This window comes from Meriones unguiculatus, chromosome 17 (genome assembly GCF_030254825.1).
Source record: "Meriones unguiculatus strain TT.TT164.6M chromosome 17, Bangor_MerUng_6.1, whole genome shotgun sequence".
NCBI lineage: Eukaryota > Metazoa > Chordata > Mammalia > Rodentia > Muridae > Meriones > Meriones unguiculatus.
This window is the reverse complement of record NC_083364.1, coordinates 83,554,586-83,573,901: the sequence shown is the minus strand read 5'-3', so window position 1 is coordinate 83,573,901 and position 19,316 is coordinate 83,554,586. Positions and strand designations below refer to the sequence as shown.

The 19,316-nt window shown below is 34.1% G+C and overlaps 1 protein-coding gene across 1 annotated transcript in view; it reads right to left on the bottom strand.

Moving 5' to 3' along the window:
* Window positions 1-222: 222 nt before the first annotated feature.
* Window positions 223-19,316, bottom strand: part of Ncam2 (neural cell adhesion molecule 2) — a 465,089-nt gene continuing 445,995 nt past the window's right edge. The window contains exons 17-18 of the mRNA XM_060370675.1: window positions 8,143-8,262; window positions 223-4,871 (exon numbers count right to left, since the gene is read on the bottom strand). Coding sequence (XP_060226658.1) covers window positions 4,760-4,871; window positions 8,143-8,262 — 232 coding nt within the window. The 3' untranslated portion in view covers window positions 223-4,759. The remainder of the gene's footprint in view (window positions 4,872-8,142; window positions 8,263-19,316) is intronic.

The window sequence follows — 19,316 nt, the reverse complement described above, 5'->3', positions numbered from 1 at the left end:
TTTAAATGATACCATTCTTTTACAGCAGCTGGTTGTTAGGTTAAACAACTTATTTGTAAATTGAATTACAGGATCTATCACTGTTTACACGATCTTCCAGATATCGGTAGGGTTTTGCCTTTGCTCTGGTATTATGTGCACTATATTTATCTAAAATGCTTCTTTTTATTGAGCAAAACATTCTGAATTTCTTCCAAATGGTGAAGTTTGTCTCACTAATAATTTCCTTTCTTTTTCCTTAGCTCTTTTACTTGGAAGTGACAGAAGTATTCCAAACATCATTGCTTTACTTATTCTCTTCCATGCAAGACTGAAATTAGACACTAAAATATATGAGCTTGTAAATCAAAAAAGGATAAAGCTGAGATATATAAATTAATGTAGGAAATTTCTATAATAATAATTATGAACAATGCCTGGTCAGTAACCAGAAATTGTTTTTAAAATTAAGAAAATTAAAGAGACTGTATAAATTAATTGATTTAAATTATTATGAAAGTATATAGTAATAATGAAACACTTTTAAGTGTGTTAGCAAATAAATATTTACCATCAAATATAATATAAAAGTCAGAGACTATTATATAAATGGAGATAGTTATTATTTAATAATCTTGTATACTGTTATTAAATATCTACTTCTACATGGGTGAACACAATTAAAATAACATAAAATAAAACTGAAGGGTGGAGCCTGGAAGAAAATTACATGTACTCAGCATTTACTATTGCTAGGCCCTTTATAATATTTTCATTTATACAAATATTTGTTTCATATTAGAATATTATTAAGACCATATATATAATTTTATATTAAATACTTTCACTTCTGTGATTAAATTTAAAATTTTAACCAACCACAATTTAACTTTAGAATATGTAAATATATCTATATGCTATTTCAAATTTAGACAGAATGTTCCAAAATATTAATTAAGAAATGGAATTCGGAGATAAATAAGATAACTCATTTTAAAATCATTTTCATATTTTGAAGTTTGTTTAAAAAAATCCTTCAGAAAGAAAACTCCATGAGGAACTCAAAGTATACTCCATGAAAAAATAATGTAATTTTGAATAATTAATATAAGCTTCCCCAACTTTTCTTAAAATGAAAAATGTAAACTTCTTTCACCATATCCATGATATATTTTGATCTTTGCTTATCTTGTCATCATATATATGCTTTATGATCTCAGCAGCAACAGTGAAGACCCAAGTGACACTACAGTAATTGCCTGATTCTAAATAGCATTTGTTGTAATTTTTATAGCTAACATTACAGTTTCTTAATATGGACTTATCTAGAAAAACAATACAGAACAAATTAAAGTATCTTATAGATGGGCTAAAGAAAATTTTTGATGTAAGTGAAAATAAATTCAAATATATATGTACATATACTGTGTTTGGATTTTGTGGCTAAGGAAAATAATTTGGAAATAAATTTATTTATTAAATATGAACAATGCAGATTTAGTGTCCCATGTACGATAAAAAATGTAAATAGTGAGAGTAGTTGTAATTTTTCCTTTCTTTAACAAAACGTCATGCTCATGTAAAGGCACAGATACCTGTTAATTATTCAAAATAAAGAATGAAGAGATGATTTCAATATACAATTAATTCCTGGAACTTGTCATTCACTTGATTAATAATATCATTTTTATTTATATAGATGCTTAACTCAAAAACTAGGATTCATATGACATTTGTTGGATAAAAACCTTTTTAAATGATGTTGTATGTATTAATATTAAAAATAAAAGTTTTAAAGACTCAATCTTAGAGATTAGTATAAATAGAACAGTAATATATTATCCACAAAATAATAAATTAACCTTTTGAAATCACAATTCTTAACTCATATGAAATGATTGTAAAGTATTTTTACACACTCATTTGTGCCAGTTTTAAAAATAAAATATGTAATAAAATTCAAATATTAAAGTTTCCTCTTAAAGGATGTCACATAGAAATTGTCATTTTTAACTGCTCAACACCTTACATTTATTTGCCTCTTTGTTTTAATTGGTGTAAAGTTCAGATTATTTAACAATAATAAATTTTGTCCAGTGAACATTTTGTCATAACATATAAGTGGACTCTGAGATAGTTAAAGTTACATGAATTCATTTAGACTAAAACAGAATTAAAAATAAGAATTTCAGGCTTACTCATGAGTTGAAAATTTATGATAAGAAATTTCTCATTTGGATACTTTACAAATTGTGTAATTAAGAAAACTTCTTTGAAATTAAAAACTTGTTACCACATCAATTCTGCAGGGCATTAGGTTCAAGGATAATATTGGTTCAGCATCTCCTAGACAACTGAAACCATGCGCAGACTCAATCCAAAGTCACCAAATGGCTCCATAAGATGGACAGGAAATTTAACACTCTGTTTATAAATTTAATTCAGTTTCTTTCTATAGAAAATCTAAACACATAATAAACCAAAGTTTCAAATTGAGAAAACACAAAAAATATTTTGTTGTTTTGATTTCTCTGTTCTTGTGGTATAGCACAAATATGACAGTTCTAAACATGCGAGATCGCTTTACCAATCATACAAATTATCTTAATATCCTTAGTTTAAAACCATGTTGTTCTATCCAGGAAAAAAAATCAGTGTTCATGGCTATTGCTTATAGACACCACTAAGCCCGTTCACTTTACACAGACAAACAAATTCAAGTATTTCAACTAGTGTTAGCACATTTGGTACAAAACAAAACAAGCAAATGAAGTACAGCTTTAAAAGAAACCCAAATGACCAGACAAACATAAGCTAAACACCCCAGGCAAATCTGTCAAGACCATGTTTAATAATCAAGTTGGTCAAAAGGGTTAAACTGATTTGTTTGCTTATTTTAGACACTGTTCTGATTCTTAAATAGGCACAGATTTCTGTGTATATGTGTTTTTGTGTGTGTATCTGTGTTTGTGTGTCAGTGTTGTTTTATCCTCAGTCTATCTCTTCAGAATATGCCAGGATGGGCAAGCAGCAAGGAGAGATCCCTGCTTTAACCCTGAATTTACAGCAAAGCGCTGTGGAGATAACAGCACCTTTACATGCAGTTGGGCACATTCAGTCTAGCTGACAGCCAGCAGATGTTGAATAAGATAAAATAAATCATTTATCTCTCCTTGGATGACAAGCAAGTGCTTTATAAGTAAAAGTATTCCAGAGTGGCATTAATATTGTATTTTATTTTCATGAAATTACCCCTAGAGAGAAATGTTGTAAGAGCAAGTCAGTCTGCACCGTTAACAATATTTCTTCAGCGAGTTATTAGAATGTGTTCTCCAATGCCTCAATGTTGGAGCTATTCATTCTTGATACCAGAATACTGAAACCTTTGAGGAGAAAGGATTCTATAAAGACTTTCAAACTCTGACTTAAGAAATTCTCTAAATCCTGCTCCCAACATATGTATACTGAAAGTCACGTGTGTTTTTCCTTTCATGTAAGTTAAGTCATAATTCAGACTTAGACCTCAGGGAGTTTGCATAGGTTGTAAGTTTTTAACTTTCATATTCTTGTATAGTCCTTAACAAGTGATATTAGAAAGCTTGTGTCAAATAGTTAAATGATCGCTTCAACCATATCTGTTTATCAAAAACAGAAAAATGTGTCTAAAGTGGATTTTAAAAGCAATATTTTAAATAAAACAATAATAACATTTCAATTGTTCATTCCTCTCCTGGCACATTTGTGTGTTAAAGTAACTCAGTTCAGCATATACTTTTAATGTCCATTAGCCACCTTCATTTAATGAGGAACACATAATATTAATGATTATCTGTAACTGTACACCAAAATATACCTAATATCATTTGAAGTACTTGAAAAAAACTTTATATTTGATAAATTATTTTATAAATTAAAAATAATCATGTATTTATAAATATATAAAGACAACATATTGATATTTCCCATTTAAATTTACTTTATTTGAAGCTGAGGGCAGAGATCAATACCATTTTTACTTGTAAGACATTTACTTTTGTATAATCCACTGTGAGTGAATATGGTATACGTAAAAAGAGATTTAGGGAGTCTTTTTAATGTAATCTTACAGACAACTAATCTTCTTTCAAATGTGTAACAATTTTGACCTGGTATCATTGTACCCAAGATCAATGTTGAAAATGCAATGTGGTCATAAGTTGAAAATAGTTCTCCAACAATTTTTCAACTTCTAATATCTGCAAAAGATAACTGGCTGGCTCCTTCAAAGCTGGGTTCCCTGAAATTCCCCAGATAAAAAGTCTAACCTTTATTGTGTGCCTTCATCTTAATCTGAGAGCCATTATAATAGTGTGTGTTCCATAAACATGCAGGGCTTTCTTACACATTTTAGCTCATTATGCTTTTGATCTGTCTTCCATTACAACATAATATTTTAGAGAGCTGAAATATATTTGTTGGTGTTTCATGAGACAAAATTTTAAAAAGGAAAGAAAAACACTTTAGCCATATAATAAATTGCGGTACTTCAATTAGAGAGTCAAACTGAACCCTGAAAATTGGTGCCAATCAAGCCTTTATAGTGAAATCCTTAACAAAACAACCACAACAACAACAGAAGGAAATGGGCTGTGGCAGGAGGACTTGATCATATGTATATGTATACAAGCTATTCCAAGCTAGACTTTTCCCAAGAAATTAAGGTCAATGGAATAGTTTTGGTCATAGTGTCACTGCAATCCAGATGCTCTCTGTGGTGCCGACTAGCTGCTGAAACTCGTGACTATGCTTTGCCGTCATCGTCTTTAGACTGGATGATGTCATTAGACACTTTAATTTCTATAGTTTCTGCATTTAAAACTTCTTTTCCATTTTCTTCTTTTAAAGGCAATTTTCTGAAGAAAAAAAAAAAAAAAACAAACAGACATAACAAACTCAGTTTCTGGGGATAATTTAAAACCTGCTTCTAACCATTTCAATAAACATTTTTAGATGAAACCTGAAATATTTGAAACACAGAAAATGATGCATGCTTATTTTAATACTTATTTTATTCTTGGAGATATAATGTAACCATTTTTTCCTCAGCCTGTTTCTTCCTTCTAGTCCTCACATATATTTTCCTTGCTCATTTATAAACTCATGGCCTCTTTTTTCGATTAATTATTATTTGCATATATGTATCTATGAATATATTCTAAAGTCTCAGTCTTCCATATTTATAATGTTTATTTTTTAAATATTTATTTATTTTTAATTTTTGTTATTAATTACACTTTATTCACTTTGTATCCCTCCTGTAGTTCCCTCCCTCCTCCCCTCCCAATCCCTCTCTTCCTCTTCCTTCTCCACAAAGGCCCCTCCCTAAGTCCACTGGTTGAGGAGGTCTTTTCTTTCCTTCTGATCCTAGTCTGTTAGGGTTTTTTTTTTTTTATGAATGCTTTTATTTTACGTGTTTAAAGAATTTATTGCAAGATAACCTACTATGTAATAAAATAATATTTACCATTATAAAATATAATGTAATACAGAGAATATGTGAAACAAGGTGTTTGTGAACACAGATGTGCCTAATTGTTCATTTTTGGGCAACATAGACTTGTTAATGAGTTTAAATTAAAAATAAATGTGTTTTAAACTATTAAGAGCCCAATTTCTGATATATGTAAAGTTGCTTTACCATCTCTAATAACTGTAAAAAGAATCGGTGGGTGATATACCATTGCATACAATTAAAATTATGTGAGTTATCAATATCATTTAGAAATTAATGGGGATTTGTGCTATTTAGGAATTTATTTCTTATATTTCACATTTACATATCTGTTTCTTTAGCTCTTTTCAGATTATTTTTCTACATATTTTTAAATGACTGCTAAATATATATTGGGAGAGTTGTTTCTGATTCTGACAATGAAACAATTTCAGTTTTTAAAAAGTTGTATTTTTTTTTTGTATATGAGTGTTTGTCTACAGGTATGCGTCTGTTTTCTATGTGTCTCTAGTACTAACAGAGGCCAGAAAAATGTGTAGGGTTTCCTGGAACTGGACTTGCAAAGGGTTGCAAGGCATTATGTAGGTACAGGATGTTAACTGATCCTGGGTCCTTGATAAAAGGAACAATTGATCTTAAACATTGAACAATTGCTACAGGTTCCGTGTTACTTTTTTATATTTTAATCTCTGAAATCTAGATAGCTTTATTTAATTTTAATTTGACAAGACTGAAAATTTTCTATTTTTTTCTTCTTTTGTAACATTTACTGGTTAAGTGATCCATCTTACCTGTGCTATCTTGGGAACTAGTCCTTCCTTCACAGAATGATGGTCTAAATGTTCACAAATACAACTGCAGCCAACTTCTGTCTTTAATTTAATATCATATGAAGGAATTAATGTTGCTATTTAATGTTGCAATTTATGTTATATTTCTGATGGGGGAATAAGAATTTTGCCATGAGAATCCAAGCAGATACGTTAAAAGTAACATAAATCAAAATCAGGGAGTTGTGGTGTAATTAGTGTAAAGTAAGGGAAATCAATACTGGAGAAGAGGATGAGAAAAGGCTGAGATGCAAAAGGCCTTGCCTGGAAATGAATCCTAAGAGCGACAGCACTAACCTGCTAGTCAAGGTGGCATGACTACTATAATGGATTTGAGGCCTTATTAGATTTGAATCCTGTTCCACAGAAAGGATATCCAATCCTGGTATTAAAAACCAGGAAAAAAAAAATGGTTAAGAAAGTATTTCATTACAGAGTTGAACTTATTGTTGTTTGACTTAATTGAAAAGGTTCCATACTAAATATTCATGATTCAACACTTAAATAAATGCTTCTCACAGTCTTAATCACTCTTTACATGAGTGGTAGTTAAGGCAGAGTCTCAAAGCTGTTCAAGATGCTGCCAATAAGCAATAGTTGAGAACAAATGCGTGAAGAGGACATTAATATTAACCATATAAAGACTCACAGAACATAATGGAAGAGGGTTGAAACGAATATGAATCAAAATATAGAATTTCTGTGAAATACTTTCTTTTGGCAATTTTGGTCATTAGTAACATGTCTGATCCGGGCCAGCACTAGTTTGAGACTACCAATTGTCTGTCATGAATTAGTGGAATGCCTTAGAAGGCCACATATTCTCCTGCTGAACTATTGACTACTGATGGATTATGGGGCAAAATTTAGTTATAATTTAAAGTGTGAATTTTCCAAAAATTGTCAATTAGTATAAGAAAATTAACTCTGAAATACACTTTTTTATTTTCAACATTTTACATGAAATTTTAAATATATAGTTTAAAGACTTAATTTTTTTCTCATACAATTTTCTTTATTAAATTTTTATTTTTTATATTAATTACAGTTTATTCACTTTGTGTCCCAGCTGTAGCCCCCTTCCTCATTCCCTCCCAACCCCAACCTCCCTCCCTCATCTTCTTCCATCCCCCTCTCCAAGTCCACTGATAGGGGAGGTCCTCCTCCACTTCCATCTGACCCTAGCTTATTCGGTCTCCTCAGGACTGTGACCTGGCAAGGCTGCTCCCCACTCAGGGGGAGGTGATCAAAGAGCCAGCCACTGAGTTTCTGTCAGAAATACTCCCTGTTCCCCTTACTAAGGTACCCACTTGGATACTGAGCTTTCATGGGCTACATCTGAGCACAGGTTCTAGGTTATCTCCTTGAATGGTCCTTGGTTGGAGTATCAGTCTCGGGAAAGATTCCTGTACCCAGATTTTTTGGTTCTGTTTCTCTCCTTGTAGAGCTCCTGTCCTCTCCAGGTCTTACTATCTCTCCCTTCTCTCATAAGATTTGTTGCACTCTGCCCAAAGTTTGGTTATGTGTCTCAGCATCTGCTTTGATACACTGCTGGGTAGAGTCTTTCAGAGGCCCTATGTGGTAGGCTCCTGTCCTGTTTCCTGTTTTCTCCTTCCATTGTCCACCCTGTTAGTCTTCCTGAGTGAGGTCTGATCATCAATATTGAATTTTCAAATAAAATATTTTAACAAAATGTCCAGTAACCATCAAATGAAATTTTATCACTAGAATAAATTAATTCTCTCAATAATAATTGAACTTTTGATTTCATATTACAAATAAATCATGTTTTGCTATTTTACTGTTATTAATCCCCAAATATAAATACTTGTGGCTACATACTCAGGTTCTGTTAGTGGTGTGGTTTCATTTGGCTCATTTACTGGACTCCCATCTTCATGATTAGTGATTCTTTCATCCTCTGTTCTCATTTCCACTATTGGTTCTTTTGATCCATCTTTCCTAAGAAAAAAAAATATACATATAAAATTTAATTATTCAGTGTGTCAAATACACTCATGTGTGCATTTCACACACTCACAAACACACATACTAGACATTTTTCAATATATCAAATATTAAACATTTTTCTTTGATACTTCCATTGTTTTTTATTAACTAGAAAGAAGTAATGTAGTTTCTTTTTATCATAATCATTGTAATTTTTTTGTAATTGTTTTTTGGTGTTAGGCAAGGTAGCAAATGTCTGTAAGTCCAGCACCCAGGAGCCAGTAATGAAGATTGTAAGCCTGAGGCCAGCATAAGACTACAGATAGGCTAGGGTCAGAGGGGAGGGGGAAGGGCATGGGGGAAGAAGAGAGAGGGTGGGATTGTGAGAGAACCAAGAAGGTTGTTACAGCTGGGATACAAAGTGAATAAATTGTAATAAATAAAAATTAAAAAATTTAAAAGACTACACATGAAGGCCATTTTTTGAAAAGTTAAAAAAGGGAAACATTATTTTGAAAAAATTATGTTTTTAAAATCTATGTATTAAAATTAAAATATTTTATTAACCAATGAGTATAATATGAAGATATTTGCCCAATTAAAAATTAATCACAAAATATTTAAAACAATGTAGACCGACATTAAGAAATATATAAGAACTTATATAAGAAATGTATAACAATATTAGAAACAATCACTAGAAATAGTGCTTCAATTTCAGAATGCTAAAAATAAAATTTAAAAGTAAGATAGAATCTACTGGTGAAATATTCATCTGCCAACTTTTGCAAAAGATTTTAAATTTAACATTAACATTAATTTTTATTCTACTTTACTTAACAGTGTATTAAAAAAGTAAGCATTGTAAAATATGTGCAGGAATTTTCATTTGTAAGTTCATAAACTATTATCATCTTTCTAATGTCTAAAGTATAGGATATTTTCCTAATTAGTGTAAGCATTAAAAACTTATTTGAAAAAAGCGTATGTCAAATAATGACTAAAAGATGAAAAACAAGAAATAAATTGGTAGTGTTAAAAGATGACATTGACGGACTTACCAGTGATTTGCTTTGGGTACAGATATCAAATTTGGTACCAACTAATTAATTAATGAGCGAAAGATTTTCAGATTCGTAGATTTTCGTGTTACGCATATAGCCAGTTTTACTTCTTTATTACAAAATGATTTAAATTTGTGTAAGGATAATAAAACACTTGCGTTTTCATTGGTTTCTTTTATATCTAAACATCCCATTAAAATACATTAATATTTAAAAATAACAGTCATTGTAAAAATAAAGATAGTGCAGTTCTCAGTAACGAGGCGTCTACTTTTGAGAACTAAACGCCAATGGGAACCAGTGCTTGGTCACGTCGTGTCAGATGACTGGCTCACAGATGGAAGATCTGTCTGAGAGTGCGCCCAGCTGAAGGGAGGTCGGGTTTTAATTTTGTTTAAGATATTACAGATTTTCTGGTGTTCTTTGTTGTCTTGGAATAATTTTTGCGTTTGGCAAAAACAAACCTTACATGTGTTAGAAAGTATTTTATCTTTATCTCTACTACGAAACAAATTGTGGGATCTGCCACAGAATGCTCACTCTATCTATAATGTGCATTGTTATTCATATGACTCACACTTTATCTTAATAGCCAGATATGAAGTAATTGGTAAATACAACTTTTTGAAAACAAAGCAAACTACAAGACATCCTAACCACAGTTTTCCCTCTCTCTATTCAGATCCACTTTTTCTCCATTTTCTCTTCAGACATGGGACAAAACAAGATAAAATAAGACATGACAAAAGTCTTCATGTTGAGGCTGATCAAAGCAACCAAATAGGAAGAAAGGAGATTCAAGAGCAGATGAAAGAGTCAGAGAAATATCTATTCCCTCTGTAAGGAATATCACAAGAACACCAAGCTAACAGCCATAACATACACGAAAGACCTGGTGCAGACCCAGGCAAGCTTTGTGGTTCTCCTTCAGTTAATCAAGCATGGAGTCCTGCTGAATTAAGATTGGGAAACACACAGAAGAAGGGGAGGAAAAAATTGTAGGAGACAGAGGGTTTAGAGGGCAGGCACCAGGTAAATGTAACTTTTCTGAAGTATTTTCAGCAACATATTTGTAAGATTGGTGATAGTGGAAAGGTTTATCATCCTATGATTACTTTTCCATCTCTGAGTAAATTTATGTTTCTGAACTGTACCCCAAAAATGTTGCTCAAAGCTTGCTAACAGTTTTCTAGGGCAAGGATGGTTAAAACAGACTAATTGTTGTTGTTGTTTGGTTGGTTGGTTGGTTAGTTGGTTAGTCGGTTGATGGGTTAGTTTGGCTCGGTTAAGTTTCTTCCTCCTCTGGTAGAAGACACAAGTAGGACAGGTTGTCTAAGAGTCACGTGGATAAAGATCTAGTTAAGTATTTTCCTACCAAAGGACGTTACTTTTGAGAACACAATATTCAGTGCATTTCCTACTTGCAACATTTCTTTCACTAAGAACTGGCCCGCTTCCTGTAAAATCCCATAGGAACCACCCTGTCCTGGCTTCCTGTAAAATCCCATACGAACCACCCTGTCCTGGCTTCCTGTAAAATCCCATACGAACCACCCTGTCCTGGCTTCCTGTAAAATCCCATAGGAACCACCCTGTCCTGGCTTCCTGTAAAATCCCATGGGAACCACCCTGTCCTGGCTTCCTGTAAAATCCCATGGGAACCACCCTGTCCTGGCTTCCTGTAAAATCCCATGGGAACCACCCTGTCCTGGCTTCCTGTAAAATCCCATAGGAACCACCCTGTCCTGGCTTCCTGTAAAATCCCATAGGAACCACCCTGTCCTGGCTTCCTGTAAAATCCCATAGGAACCACCCTGTCCTGGCTTCCTGTAAAATCCCATAGGAACCCTGTCCTGGCTTCCTGTAAAATCCCATAGGAACCACCCTGTCCTGGCTTCCTGTAAAATCCCATAGGAACCACCCTGTCCTGGCTTCCTGTAAAATCCCATAGGAACCACCCTGTCCTGGCTTCCTGTAAAATCCCATAGGAACCACCCTGTCCTGGCTTCCTGTAAAATCCCATAGGAACCACCCTGTCCTGACTTCCTGTAAAATCCCATAGGAACCACCCTCTCCTGACTTCCTGTAAAATCCCATAGGAACCACCCTGGCCCGCTTCCTGTAAAATCCCATAGGAACCACCCTGTCCTGATTTCCTGTAAAATCCCATAGGAACCACCCTGTCCTGGCTTCCTGTAAAATCCCATAGGAACCACCCTGTCCTGGCTTCCTGTAAAATCCCATAGGAACCACCCTGTCCTGGCTTCCTGTAAAATCCCATAGGAACCACCCTGTCCTGGCTTCCTGTAAAATCCCATAGGAACCACCCTGTCCTGACTTCCTGTAAAATCCCATAGGAACCACCCTGTCCTGACTTCCTGTAAAATCCCATAGGAACCACCCTGTCCTGAAAGTTTGTTTCTTAGACTTGTCCAATCTGGGAATCCAGAAAGATTTCTGGATATCCTACCCCTTCTAAGTGCTTTCACATAGCTATCTGCTTGTAGGAATCTTCTCTGTTAATTGTGATTCTCTTAATTGTTTGGACAGTAACAGTGAGTTTCCAACCTCAGTGGAACATTACTTCTCTTGCTGACCTAAGAACATTTGTTGATTTTCTGGCTTATTGAGTTTATAACTTAATAGGCAGGAGTGGGAACCTCGAAACTATGGAGGGCCAAATCGGGAAACGTTATGCTGAATTTGTGTTTTCTATGATTGTTTCTCAGGAACTGCATTCTTTATATTTCTTACACATTTCTTCATTTCAGAGATCAAGTCATACTTTTATGTAAAGCACATGTTATGCATACACTCTATTTTGTTAGTCTAAAGCTCCATTCTTTTTTTTTTTTTCAATGCAGTTTATTCAGGAACCTTGAACAATCCTCGGACCCTGGGGAAAGCCAGCCCACAGCTTAAATAGCCTCTGGGTAGCCAACCCAGGCGTGCCACGTGGGCAATGCAGATAGGTCCACATACATGGAAGCAAGCCAGATCCTCAGCCTTAGTCAAATGTGGAGTTGTTCGTGACAGAGAGCACTCACCATCGGGAAGGTGGAAGGCGGAAACCAGCTCCATCTTTAAGGCATAGCATTCCGGATAAAGCTCCATTCTTTACACTTATCCGTGAATACCAACACCCCAAACAGAACATACAGGGCCCCATTAAGAGGCTCAGTTCCTCATAGCTTAGGTTTATCATAGCTTGGCATGATAAATCTGACCATTATTTTACATACATTATCCATTCAATTATTTAAATTGAAAACATTCTTCAAGAAAAAAGCTTTTTGAATACAGAAGTTAAAACTATATTACTTGTTTGCTGTAGTGTTGGAACTGAGAATATTCCTATCTTATGTAGAATTCCAGCAATTTTTTAGGCAAAAATGAATGCTTGAATACATAAAAATAGATGATTAATCCAATAAAAAGAAATTGCTACCATTTTAAAGAAAAGTCTAGTAATATGTGATAAACTTCATTTAATATTAGCAACTTAATAAACCAGTCCTTAAAATTATGAGGTACTGCTTAGAAATTAATGAATTCTAACAATTCCAATTAGCTACAGTTTAATTCTCATGGGTGTTTTATAAATTTTTCAGTAGGAGAGCAAGGCATATTGAGGTTTCTTGCAAAGTCAGAAGATATTTTTATCTTGTATTTTACAAGTGATGGCAAGTGTGAAATAAATCATATGTTTTCAACTCTTTATGATGAATTATATTCAGCATGATTTAGAAACAGTTCAGCTCATGGTAATGTGAACACAAAACAACATCAAATAAAAAGCCATAACTTGTGAACATCTGTTACATTTGTGCACTATTTCTATTATTCTTCTAGTTACTCCAGGTAAACCTCAGAGTGAATCATTCATTTATTCTAAAATAAAATTAATTAAGAAAATGTAGTTCACAGTACTTCAACTACATATAAACAATTCCTTTTGCTTTGAGATAGGATCACGAACGAACCTATGGGAGTTTTTCTGATTCGTGGGACTACAGGAATGTGGATATGCCTCACTAAGTTGTAACACTGTTTCATCAGTGATGTTTAGCAGAGGTATTTATGTATATATATTAAAAAAAACTAATAATAATTTTGTTATTTTGATTTACCAAACAATGTACCAAAGAAAATTACTAGGATGTAAAAAGTATGATGAAAGCAAGATAAATTGCACACTAAATTAATCCCACTGTCATTGATATGCTATAAACTTTCATCTGAAATTACTTCTTGTCATTTACACTTTGTTCTCAATCTCAAACTGATGATAATTTATTTTGAAGAATTAAAAATTTTATTAAATAATTCATATATCTATGTATGATGTGTTATGGGCAGTGTCTGTATGTATATGTCAGTGTTTGTGTGTGTGGCAAATACCTGTGAAAGAATTATAAATTGGCTTAAATTGAAGTGCAAAAGAAACCAAACTTGAAGCAAAGCAAAGTGGAGAACTACCAATGTAAAGTAAATTTTGGTCAAGGACAAAAGCTTGTTTATGCTTTGGTGATTATTTAATTCAGTATTGTTGTACTGGATAAAAGATGACCTGAAAAAGTGACACAAGAGAAAACAAGAAAAGACCCATTGCTATGTGTCTACCTGAGAGATGACCAAAGACATTACTATTGGTGAGTAACATGCACCAGTTTCAATCAGCAATGCTGCTGTATATACCTAATTTAAAAGTGAATCTATTTATTTCCCCTTCTCAGTGAGATCAAGCCTATCTCCTTGGGTCCTCCTTGTTACTTAGCTTCTTTGGGTCTGTGGTTGTTCCATGGTTAAAAAGTGCTTTATGACTAATATTCACTTGTAAGTGGGTACATACCATTTTACCTTTCTGAAATCTGGGGTGGTTGGAAAGAGGAGACTGGGTAAAGCAAGGGATGGGGATGGGAAATGGAAGGATGAGGTGGGAAGATAATGGAGAGAGAAGGGTACTGGGACTGACAACTGGATTGGGGGTATGAACGTCTCTGGGACTAGATAGGATAAGAGCAACTTCCAAGAATCTATGACTCTATCTAAGACTCTTAGCAATGGGAGATATAGAACCTGAAATGGCCATCTCCTGGAACCAGGCAAGACTTCCAGTGGAGTGATTAGAACAACAACCCAGCCGCAACCTCAGACTTACAGTTTATCCTGCCCTCAAGATGTGGAGGCATAAACGATGGAGCAGAATTTGAGGGAAGAACTAACCAATGACTGGCCCAGCTTGAGACCAGGCCATGAGAGGGGACGTACCCCTGACATTTTTAATGATACTCTACTATACTTGCAGACAGAAGACCAGTATAAATGGTGTTAGAGGTTTCAGCCAGCAACTGATGGAAAGTGATGCAGAGACCCACACCCAAACACTAAGAGGAGCTTAGGGAATACTGTGGAAGAAGGTGAAGAAAGATTGAAGGAGCCAGAGAGGCCAAGGGTACCATTAGAAAAACTACAAAATAGAATAACTTAGGCCCAGAGGGGGTCATAAAGACTGAACCGTGAATCAGAAAGCATGAATGGGACTGATTAGGCCCTCTGCTCATCTGGAAAAGTTGTGCAGCTGGGTCTTCACTTGGGGATCCTAAAGTGGAAGCAGGGGTTGACTTTGACTTTATTTCCTGCTTTTGGATCTTTTCCCCTAACTAGCTGCCTTGTCTAGCCTCAAGAGAAAAGATGTCCTAGATACTGCAACTTGATATGCCAGGGCAGGTTGAAGTCCCTGGGAGGCCTCCCCTTTTCTGAGGTAAAGTGGGTGGGAGTGGTCAATGGGAGGGAGAGATGAGAGGAAGGGACCTGGAGAAGAGAGAGAGGGAAATGCAATCTGGATGTAAATTAAACAAATAACTTAATTTTAAAAAATAAAACATCTGAGAACAATCTGGATTCCAATGTCAAGCAGACAGTAATTTTAAGTAAGAAACAGAAATATGGCAACTTTCTGGGCATTATACAAAGCTAACTTTATGAATTTTTAAAAATCAAGATTTTCAAAACAATCAAAATTATAAAATTATAGTACATTAAATTTAAATATGTGTGTTCCTGAATGTTAAGTTTTGACATTCAAAAGATTCCAGGTAATTATGAGAATAAATAGAAAATGATATGTAATATATATGATTTAGAAAATAAATGTAGAAAATACTCTTTTTCTGGGGTATTTTGAACTGACACAGTGATTGAAGCATTTTTCTCAGGGTCATATTCTATCAATTCCACACTTAAATACAGAACAGAAATCTTGAATTGGGATTTCACAGAAGAAAAACCAATACTACCAAAGTATCAGCTAAAAAAAATAATGATTAAAGAAATTATTATAAATTTCCATAGTTATTCAATAGATATTTAAGAGTATGATATATCTATGTATAAAATATAGACTAATTTCATAAACAAATATTAGATGGAATGAACAAATCACAAAAATGTTCAACATGGATAAATCCATTTGTATAACACACAAATTAGGAAAAATCAATATGTATTTTTAGAAATTAAAATAGAACTTACATTTTGAGATTAAATAAGGAAAACAAAGGAAACAAATAATAAAAACTATTATATTAATAAGGAACTTGAACAAGAGTGTTTATTCTTTGAACTTTCATTCAGCTGAATACACATGCATCATAGTTATGTATTCTGAACTCTAATCTCACAATATTAGAAGCTTTCAAGGACAACACCTATTGTATATAAAGATAAATATATATAAGTGTGGGTATACCCATGAGTTTTAGTTTGCTCTCTATTATTGTGATAAAACATTGTCCAAAAACATATTAATAAAGACATATTTTATTTGGCTTACATATCCTGAGCACACCACAGCACTGATGGAAGAGAAAGCAGTAACTCAAGCAGGGCAGAAAACTGGGGGCAGGAGCTATTTGCTCACTTTGTTTTTTTATGTATCCCAGGATATACCTGGGTTTTAATCATCCATAATGTGTAACTCTTCCACCACTATTGCAAATTAAGAAAATGTTCTAGGAGTTCTATGGTGGAATTTTTGGGATCACCCATTTATAGACTCATATTATCTGTGAATAGTGATGCTTTGACTGCTTCCTTCCCAAACTGTATCCCCTTTATCTCCCTTAGTTGTCTTATTGTTCTGGCTAGGACTTCTAGTTCTATGTTGAAAAGATATGGGGAGAGTGGTTAGCCTTGCTTGACCCTCATTTCAGTTGGATTGATATAAGTTTCTCTCAGTTTAGTTTGATGTTTGCTATAGGCTTGCTGAATATTGCCTGAATATATGTTTAGGTATTTTTCTTGTATCCCTGATCTCTCCAGAACTTTAAACATGAACAGGTACTAGATTTTGTCAAATGCTTTCTCAGCACGTAAGGAGATGATCATGCATTTTTTTTTCTTTCAGTTTGTTTATATGTTTGATTTCATTGATGGATTTCTATACATTGAACCAAAACTGCATGCCTGGGATGATGCCTACTTCATCATGGTGAATGATATATTTTATGTGTCTTGGATTCTGTTTGTGAGTATTTTATTGAGTATTTTTTTCAATGTTCATAGGGGAAATTAATCTGAAATATTGTTTCTTTTGGGGTCTTTGTAAGGTTTAGGTAGCAAGGAGTCTGTGACTTCAAAGAATGAGGTTAGTAATATTCCCTCTGTTTCTATTTTGTGGAATAGTTTAAAGAGTATTAGTGTTAGCTCTTTGAAGATCTGCTAGAATTGTGCTGACATCATCTACCCCTGAACTTTTTTTGGATGAGAGAATTTTGATGACAGCTTCTATTTCCTTGGGGGATACAGAATTATTTAATTTATTTACCTGATCTTGATTCAGCTTTGGTAGATGGAATCTGTCAAGAAAATTGTCCATTTCATTAAGATTTTCAAATTTTGTTTTGTATAGGCTTTTGAAATAGGACCTAATGATTCTTTGGATTTCCACAGTGTCCATCATTATGTCTCCCTTTTCATTTCTGATTTTGTTGATTTGGATAGTTTCTCTCTACCTTTCTGTAAGTTTGGCTAAGGGTTTCTCTATCTTTCGTTGATTTTCCAAAAACGTAGCTCTTGGTTTAATTGATTCTTTGAACTCTTCTCTTCATTTCCTGTTTATTGATTTCATCCCTGAGTTTGATTATTTCCAGCAGCCTTCTCTTGGGTATGTCTGCTCTCCTGCTCCCACAGGACATTTTGGTGAGCTGTTAAGTTGCTTGTATGAGATGACAAAGATGCCAAAACCATACAATGGAAAAAAAAAAAAGATAACATCTTTAATAAATAGTGCTGATTGCACTGGATGTCCACATGTAGAAAAAAATAGGAAAGAAAGAAGTCAAAGTATCACTATTCACTGATAGTTTACACATGGGACCCCAAAAATTCTACCAGAAAACTCCTACAGCTGATAAAAATCTTCAGTGAAGTGGGCTGGATACAAGATTAACTTTAAAAAAAAATCAGTAGCCCTTCTGTACACAAAGAAAAAAAGGGCTGATTAAAAAAGTAGAAAAACAACACCCTTCACAATAGCCATAAACAACATAAAGCACCTTGGTATAACTTTAACCAAGCAAGTGAAAGAATTGTATGAAAACAAACAACATACTACGAACAAAAGACAAAAACAACAAACAAAAATACTACAAGTCTGCAAAGAAAGAAATTGAAGAAGATATGAGAAGATAGAAAGATCTCCCATGCTCATGTGTCCATAGGATTAACATAGTAAAAATGGCCATCCTATCAAAAGCAATCTATAGATTCAACGTGATATCCATCAAAATAGCAACACAATTCTTTATAGACCTTGAAAGAACAATTCTTAATTTCATATAGGAAAACAAACAAACAAACAAAAATTCAAGATAACTAAAACCATCCTATATAATAACATCTTCTGGGGGTATCTCCATACCTGATTTCAACCTGTACCATAGAGCAACAGTAATAAAAAATGACATGGTACAGATGTAGAAAGAAACTAGTGAATCAATGGAATCGAAATAAACTCATACCCCAATGGACACCTGAGTTTTGACAATGAAGCAAAAACCATACAATGTAAAAAAAGCAGTTTCTTCAACAAGTAGTGTTCGTCTAACTGGATGTCTACATGTAGAAATATGCAAATAGATCCATACTTATCATCCTGCACAAAAGTAAAGTCTAAGTAGATCAAAGATCTCAACATAAATCCCTCCACAGTAAATCTGTTAGAAGAAAAAATGGGGAAGATTCTTGAACTCATTGACTCAGGACACAACTTCCTGAACAGAACACCAACAACACAGGCTTTACGATCAGCAATCAAAAAACTGGGACCTCATGAAAATGAAAAGGTTTAACTGTAAACAAAGGACACTGTAACCGAACAAAACGCCAGCCTACACACTTGGAAAGGATCTTCACCAACTTTATATCTGACAGAGGGCCAATATCCCAAACATACAAAGAACTCAAGAAGTTAAACACCACCAAACTAAATAATCCAATTAAAAAAAAAATGAGTTACAGAGCTAAACAGATAATTCTCAAGAGAGGAATACCAAATGGCAGAGAAACACTTAAAAACAGATAAACATACTGAAATCTACAGACCTAAAGAAGCTGTAGCCCAGGGGAGTTCAGAGTCCAATTGGGTTACATAGTAAAGTGAAGAGGGACTGCCTCTGACATAATCTGATTGGCCTGCTCTTTGATCACCTCCCCCTGGGGGGGAGCAGCCTTACCAGGCCATAGTAGAGGACAATGCAGCCACTTTTGATGTGAACTGATAGACTAAGATCAGAAAGGAGAGGAGAACCTCCCCTATCAGTGGACTTGGGGAGTGGCAAGCAAGCAGAGGGAGGAGGGAGGGTGGGATTGGGAGGGGAGGAGGGAGGGGCTTTTGGGGGGATGCAGAATGAATAAAGTGTAATTGATGAAAAAAAATAAAAAAGCAAAAAAATATTTAATTAAAGTAAAAAAAAAAAAAAAAAAAAAAAGAAGCTAAAC